Source organism: Dipodomys ordii, unplaced genomic scaffold (assembly GCF_000151885.1).
Source record: "Dipodomys ordii isolate 6190 unplaced genomic scaffold, Dord_2.0 Scaffold42, whole genome shotgun sequence".
Classification (NCBI taxonomy): Eukaryota; Metazoa; Chordata; class Mammalia; order Rodentia; family Heteromyidae; genus Dipodomys; species Dipodomys ordii.
The window spans coordinates 2813936-2821897 of record NW_012267258.1 but is presented as its reverse complement, the minus strand read 5'-3'; the positions used below and the strand labels follow the sequence as shown (position 1 = coordinate 2821897).

The window sequence follows — 7962 nt, the reverse complement described above, 5'->3', positions numbered from 1 at the left end:
CTCCTGGCAAACGTAAATGGTCTCAGCACCCAGGTTTCTGAAGCCCACTGGAGATGTCCCTGTCCACTCCAGAGGAAGCTGTGTGACACACAAAGGCCAGACATCAGCTTCTTGCTAACTATGGGGGAGGAGCACAGAAGTGTGTGATTGTGCATCTGTGTTTGCACTGTGCAAATATGCAGGTACTAGGTATATGAATCTGTTTGTGGGGTTGCTAGTGGCCCTCTCTTTCGGATGGTTGGGGGTGGCCACCTACCCTTTTGCTCTCTCCTCCCCCTCCAGCCACACCATCCCCTGGGTACCTGCACTTCTTCTGTACTCGAAACTGGTGCCTGCCAGTCTGTCCATCTCTCAGTCTTTAGCAACAACTGCTGCCTCTCAGACCCCTCCCCTTCCTACCTCAAGAATTGCCCTGGTTCCCGGAAAGCCCATGACTGAGCAGCAGTTGATGGGGAGGGGAGAGAGAATCCAGTAAAGACCACAGCACACTACAGATGCATTCAGCTCAATGTCTGCCATAGCACAGCCCCTTAAGTGTGGGATCCATCCTCAGCCCCTCTCCCCTTTGTGAGGGTACACCCACCTTCACAGAGACCTGGGGGAAATCCAGGTTTGGGGGCTGTGTCTTTAAGGCAGAAACAGCAGCAGGCAACCTTTGCTGGGCAGAGGGGAGGGGGAAGGGAGCTGGTCGGTCCATTAGCTGCAGAGCTGGCTCTAATCACCAACTCTTCACAGGGCCCTGGGGAATAGGGAGAGACCAGCCCTTCCCCAACCCCCTCTGCCTTTGCCCTCCTGGGCCCCATTTCTCCTGGGTGTGCTTGAAGGAGGGGGTGGGTGGAAACAGGGAACATTTGCTGACTTTAGCTCTGGGGCCTAGGCCAGGTCAGTTTTCCCTCTACCTGGCCTTCTTTCTTCTGTCCTAGTCTACTCTAATTCTAGCCAGCTCTTCTAAGTAGGTACCCCAGCCCTTCTGCTGCTCCAGTTTGAGATACTTACTGGCAGCCCCCTCTAACCCCCCTACACACACATATCTACACCTCTGCCTGTAGTCACATCCCCCCCCTTCTCCCCATCAGCAACAGGAGGAATGAAGTAGGCCAGGCCAAGCGCCAGCATCCAGGAAAGGGAGGGTACCGCCCGCCCGTGCTCCGCAGGGTGCGGCATCCCCCTCCCCACACAGCCCCCGCTCTAGTCAGGCTAGTGGGCGGAGCTGCCCGTGCCCCCCCTGGAGACCGCAGGGCTATAAAGCTGCCTTGCAGCGGTCTGCGGCTCCTTCCCGGCCGGGCGGCCTAGCTGTGCAAGCGGTGGCTGCCATCCTCGGACGCCATGAGCCACCACCACCCGTCGGGTCTCCGGGCGAGCATCGCCTCCACTTCATACCGCCGCACCTTTGGGCCACCGCCCTCCTTGTCCCCCGGGGCCTTCTCCTACTCCTCCAGCTCCCGCTTCTCCAGCAGCCGCCTGCTGGGCTCTGCGTCCCCGGGCTCCACAGTGCGCCTGGGCAGTTTCCGTGCCCCTCGGGCGGGTGCTTTGCGACTGCCCTCGGAGCGCCTCGACTTTTCCATGGCCGAGGCCCTTAACCAGGAGTTCCTGGCCACGCGCAGCAACGAGAAGCAAGAGCTGCAGGAGCTCAACGATCGTTTTGCCAACTTCATCGAGAAGGTGCGCTTCCTGGAGCAGCAGAACGCGGCCCTGCGGGGTGAACTGAACCAGGCCCGGGGCCAGGAGCCGGCGCGCGCCGACCAGCTGTGCCAGCAGGAGCTGCGGGAGCTGCGGCGCGAGCTGGAGCTGCTGGGCCGCGAGCGCGATCGGGTGCAGGTGGAGCGCGATGGGCTGGCGGAGGACCTGGCGGCGCTCAAGCAGAGGTCAGGGGCTGGCGGCAGGCCTGGGGATGGGCGGCGGCCGGCTCCTCCCTTCCCAGCTCCCCAGCAGCCAAAGGGCGTGGCCCTCCCCAGGACCAACCTGAGCCGGATCCCACAGCACCCTCACTCCTGAGTGCCTGGGGAGGTGGGACAGCTCTCCCAATTTTAAGGGGACCCCTCCATCTCAATTCCCAGCCCGTTAGAAAGTCAGGTTAATTCCACCAGACAGCCTGAACCCCTCCCCTTAGAATCCTAGACAGCTGCAGCAGAGGTAGAGGAGGGAGTGGGAGGGAAGGATGCGAGGCCGAGGTCTGCGGACAAGGGCTAGGCTGTGACCCCTCAACTCTCAGTCTCTACTCACTCTGCCCAAAGGTTGGAGGACGAAATGCGCAAGCGGGAGGATGCGGAACACAACCTGGTGCTCTTCCGTAAGGTGAGCCTGGGCACCCCCCCCACACACACACACCCGTCGAGTTTTACCAGCTACCCCCATCCATGGCCTGCATGGGGGAGGAAGCGGCAACTAGATGTCTCGAGGCAAAGAGAGAAGGACAGACTATTCCTCGACCTGAACAACGACTCCTTTTCTGTGTGTGTGTGTGTGTGTGTGTGTGTGTTCTAACTCCCCCCACTCCAATCCCATAAAGGACGTGGACGACGCCACCCTGTCTCGCCTGGAACTGGAGCGCAAGATTGAATCCCTGATGGATGAAATTGAGTTCCTCAAAAAGCTGCACGAGGAGGTGGGTTGAGACCCAGATCGGGGTGGGTGGGGCGATGACCAGTGGGTGGAAATGAGGAATCACGCAGGGAGTGAGACGGGAAATTGGATGATCCGGCGCTTTCACTCCAATCTGGTCTTACAGGTGGTTTGACTGACTCCCACCCCTGCGCCACCTGTTGGCTAGCGAGGGGATCTGCATCCCGGACCTCACATCTGGCTTAGCGCCCAGCGGAGCCGGGCAGACCCGCGCACGCTGCGCGCTCCCTGGCGCCCCCTTCTGTCCATGCAAATGTGTGGGGGGATTGTTTTGGTTTTTGATTTCCCCTCCCTTCCTCTCCGCACCCCGGCCCGCTGGGCTAACTGCGCACAGCCGGCGTATCATCTGAGCTGGGTGCTCATCTTCTGCTTATCCTGGCCGTAGGAGCTTCGAGACCTGCAAGTGAGCGTGGAGAGTCAGCAGGTGCAGCAGCAGGTCGAGGTCGAGGCGATGGTGAAGCCGGAACTGACAGCGGCGCTGCGGGATATTCGTGCTCAGTACGAGAGCATAGCGGCGAAGAATTTACAGGAGGCCGAAGAGTGGTATAAATCCAAGGTGTGACAAGCCTGTGAGGGCTCCAGAGAGCCCAAGATTCCCCCAGGAGGAGGAGGCACTGGGAAGTGTCGAGTGTCCCAGCCCTCTCTAGCCTGGGTGACACGCCCCTCCCTTTGCTCCCCAACTCTACATACAGTACGCGGACCTATCCGACGCCGCCAACAGGAACCACGAGGCCCTGCGCCAGGCCAAGCAGGAGATGAATGAATCTCGACGCCAGATCCAGAGCCTGACGTGCGAGGTGGATGGGCTGCGGGGCACGGTGAGCATTTAAGCCAAGTGCCCTGGGGGAAGGTCGGGAAGGATGATGATGATGATGGGTTCCGCAACTGATTATCTCTAACCTCCCTCGTACCCCCAGAACGAGGCGCTGCTCAGACAGCTGCGGGAGCTGGAGGAGCAGTTCGCCCTGGAGGCGGGTGGGTACCAGGCGGGAGCCGCACGCCTGGAGGAGGAGCTGCGGCAGCTGAAGGAGGAGATGGCCCGGCACCTGCGCGAGTATCAGGAGCTCCTGAATGTCAAGATGGCCCTGGACATCGAGATCGCCACCTACCGGAAGCTGCTGGAGGGTGAAGAGAGCCGGTAAGGGGGGAGTGGGGGCTGCTTGGGTGGAGTCGAGAATGATCCCGCCTTGGGGGTACAGCCAAGTGACATTGTCACAGGGCTGACCACGCGCTTTGCCCCACAGGATCTCGGTTCCCATCCATTCCTTTGCTTCGTTTAGTTTAAAGACTACTGGTGAGTGTTCCAGGTCGGGCTTCCAGCCTGTACCTCCTTTTTTTCTTTTGGTCGCGGGACTTGAACTCTGGGCCTGGCACTGTCCCTCAGCACTTCAGCTCAAGGCTAGCGCTCTACCCCTTGAGCCACAGCGCCACTTCCTGTTTTCTGGTGGTTTACTGGAGATTACAGTCTCATGGACTTTCTTGCTCAGGCTGGCTTTGAACCGAGATCCCCAGATCTCAGCCTCCTGAGTAGCTAGGACTACAGGTGTGAGCCACCGGCGCCCCCCCCCTCCCTTTTGCCATAAAGATTGGACTCTTTATGAGATAGTTTGGGCTCAGGGATAGATTCTCTCTCCCAGGAATGGAGTCTTGGCCAAGACTGTCTCCTACTCCTCAGGCCAAGACGGTACCTAGCCCTTAGGGTTGGGAGTGAGAATCTGAAAGAAAAAACCCCAAGCCTTTCCCATTCTACCCCTCAACATGCTTTCTCCAGTGCCTGAGGTGGAGACTCTCCAGGACAGCCATAGCCGCAAGATGGTTCTGATCAGGACCATTGAGACCCGGGATGGAGAGGTGAGCTAGGTTCTCTGACCCAGGACCCTACCTACCATTTCTTATGCTGTTTCTGAGCCCTAGCCTGGCTGCAGATCTTAGGGTGTGTGGGTACATGATTTGGGGGAAGAGCCAGGAGATTGATTGGGGGCATTTGCTGGAGCCTCAGCTGGTGATGCTAGGTGGTACTGAACTTGTTGTTTACCCACAGCAGGTGGTGACAGAGTCCCAGAAGGAACAGCATAATGAGCTGGACAAGTCTTCTACTCACAGCTACTGAGCCTGTTGGTGGAGAGCGCTCTGACCCTGCCCAAAGCCTACTTAAAGCCCAAACCCTAGCACTAGTCCTAAATTAGTGCCCTTCCTTCTGCATGTGTTTATGAGGTGGTATCAGACCTCCCTGGCCCCTGGCCTATAGCCAAGTCCTATTTGGCCAGCAGTAGCTGGGCCTTTCCCTGCCCTGATATATAGGTGTGACATGTATGCTTTCCTTTCTGTGTCCTGGTAAGAGGCCCCTGAGCCCCCAGGATGACTGTGCTCCAGATGGATCCCATGATCAGCAGGCTGGGCCATGGTCTGAGTTTCACTATGGAGTCAAATAAAGCTGCTATGAAGAGAATCCTCTCTAGTGTATCTGTGTCCAGGGGAAGGGGTGGGGAAGACGGAGGAAAGGAACCTCAGCAGTTCTTCCCTGACTTTCTTCTCTGACTCACTCTGTCTCAGCATCTATGATTCCTGTGTACCTTGCTGAGTTTTCCTTTCTATTTCTTCTCAGCTACTGTACCCACTGCAGCCTTAAATGTCTAGATGTGCTGGGTGCTAGTGGCTGGCACCTGTAATTATAGCTACTCAGGAGGCTGAGATCTGATGATTACAATGAAAGCCAGCCCAGAAAAGTCTGTGAGACATTTTGTTGCTGTTTGTTTGTGCTGATCCTGGGCCTGGAACTCTGGGTTGGGTGTGTTGGCTAGCAGTCTACCACTTGAGCTACAGTCCCACTTCCAGCTTTTCTGTGATTAATTGGAGATAAGAATCTCAAGACTTTTCTGCCCAGCCAAGCTTCAAACGACAATCCTCAGATCTCAACCTCCAGAGTAAATAGTATTACAGGCCTGAGCCACTAGCACCCAGCTTTGTGAGACTCTTATCTCCAAATAACTAGCCAACAGCCATAGTGAAGCTGTGGCTCAGCTGGTAGAGTGAAAAAATTGTGCCAGAGTAAAAGACTGAGTTCAAGCTCTAGTACTGACACACAAATTCAATGAGTTTCAAAGTTTCTCACTTCCTTTTATCTGCACTCATGTTTCTATTCTTGGATTTCTCACCCCCCAGAGAAGGCACCACAGGGATCTGTCTTATATAATCAGAAGTCACTCATCTTGGGCTGGGAAGGTGGCTCAGTGGAAGAGTGCTTACCTTGCATGCATGAGGTGTGAGTTTGATTCCTCAGCACCACATAAGCAGAAAAAGGCAGAAGTGGTGCTATGGCTCAAGTGGTAGAATGCTAGCCTTGAGCTGAAGAGCTGAAGGACACTGCCCAGGCCCAGAGTTCAGGCCCCACGAATGACAAAAAGAAAAAAGGAAAGAAGTCACTCATCTTACTTTCCTCTCTTTATCTACTTCAATTCTGTTAAGACTGGTTTTGTTCTTTCTCTCTCTTACTAGTAATAGAGTTTGAACTCGGGACCTCTCATTCTTGTTCTACTTTTTTGCTCACAGCTGGCACTCTACAACATGAGCCATGCCTCTACTTCCAGCCTCTTGCTGGTGAATTGGAGATTAATCTCCCAGATTTGTCTGCCCAGGATGCCTTCTAACTGTGGTGCTCCTCAGATCTCAATTTCCTGAGTAGCTAGATATATAGTTCTAAGCCACCAGTGCCCAGCTTGCTTGCTCTTCCTTCCTTCCTTCTTTCTTTCCTTCCTTCCTTGAGATATACTTTATTATCTTCCAAGCCCAGGTTAGGGCCCCTAAATATTTTGTTCTATGGGCTGGGAAGGTGGTTCAGTGGTAGAGCATTTGCCTTGCATGCATGAGGCCCTGGGTTCGATTCCCCAGAACCACATAAGCAAAAAAGAAAAAAGCCGGAAGTGGCGCTGTGGCTCAAGTGGTAGAGCACTCACCTTGAGCTGAAGAGCTGAGGGACAGTGCCCAGGCCCAGATTTCAGGCTCCATAATGGACAAAAAAAAAAAGAGTATCTCAAAGAGGTGATATCACACTGAGCACTGGAGCAGGACTTGGGTGAACAGGAAGAGGACAGGAATTTCTAGGTAGAGAACTCAGTCTGGTAGTAAGAGAAAGCTGGAAAATGAAAGCAGTCTATAAAGCTGGAGAAAAGGTAGAGAGGGAGAAATGTACTGAAATTGGAAAATGAAATGAGATGCCAATTTGATTTAGAAACTAAGGTCTGATCATTCTAGATAGAGCTAAAGGTGTGTTCTACACACACACACACACACACACACACACACACACACACACTACATTTACTTCTATACCTCTCCCTCTCCCACCCTCTCTCTCCCTCTCTCTCTCTCCCTCTCCCTCTCTCTCTCTCTCTCATCTCCTTCCCTCTCTCTCCCATCTATCTCTCTACAAGTACTGATGGCTCATGCTTTCAATCCTATCTATTCAGGAGGCTGAGATCTGAGGATCATGGTTCAAAGCCAGCCTGGGCAGGAAAGGCCCCAGGAGCCTCTGATCTCTAATTATCCACTCAAAAACCAGAGGAGCAGTGTGACTCAAGTGGTAGAACATTAGCCTGAGCAGAGAAGCTCAGGGACAGCATCAAGGCTCTGAGTTCAAGCCCTACAACCGACCAAAAGAGAAAAAGAAGTCTCACAGACTTTCTTGCCTGGGCTGGCTTCAAACCACAATCCTCAGATCTCAGCCTCCTGAATAGCTAGGATTACAGGCATGAGTTAATAGCAGCCAGATCCTTTCTTCCTTCCTGCCTTCCTTCCTTCCTTCTTTCTTTCTTTCTAGATAGATTTTCTTTGTATAGGCCAAGCTGGCTTCTAACTCATGATCTTCCTGCCTCAGTCTCCCAAGTGCTGGTATTAAAGAAGTCATTGCTTGTCATTTTTTTAATAAAAATTTTAAATCTCAAGTTATTCATTAGGATCTGAAAATCCTTTAAATAGGGATACAGGTGGACCCATTGCAACAATGAGATGTACAAGTCATTATGTTGAAAACGAACTTTACAACTTTGGTGGGGGGGGGAGGGGAGCGGGGAGGATTGGGTGGTGAGGCAGGGGGAGGATGAGAAGGGATGGGAAGGGGAAACAAAGGAGGAGGCTACAATGCTCGATAAGAAACGTACTCATGGGCTGGGAAGGTAGCTCAGCGGTAGAGTGCATGCTTTGCAAGCATGAGGCCCTGGATTCGATTCCTCAGCACCACATAAACAGAAAAAGCTGGAAGTGGCACTGTGGCTCCAGTGGTAGAGCGCTAGCCTTGAGCTGAAGAGCTGAGGGACAGCGCCCAGACCCAGAGTTCAGGCCCCA

The 7962-nt window shown here is 54.2% G+C and overlaps 1 protein-coding gene across 2 annotated transcripts; it reads left to right on the top strand.

Moving 5' to 3' along the window:
* The first annotated feature begins 1285 nt into the window (after positions 1-1285).
* Positions 1286-5053, top strand: Prph (peripherin). Of its 2 annotated transcripts, none has more exons than XM_013018749.1 (9): positions 1286-1865; positions 2235-2295; positions 2510-2605; positions 3008-3178; positions 3315-3440; positions 3540-3760; positions 3867-3916; positions 4394-4473; positions 4667-5053. In XM_013018749.1, exons 1-9 carry the CDS (start codon positions 1327-1329, stop codon positions 4730-4732), a joined length of 1410 nt encoding a protein of 469 aa, XP_012874203.1. In that variant the 5' UTR covers positions 1286-1326; the 3' UTR covers positions 4733-5053. The 2 variants fall into 2 exon arrangements, with proteins under 2 accessions (XP_012874203.1, XP_012874202.1); XM_013018748.1 differs by having other exon boundaries at positions 4664-5053.
* The last annotated feature ends 2909 nt before the right edge of the window (positions 5054-7962 follow it).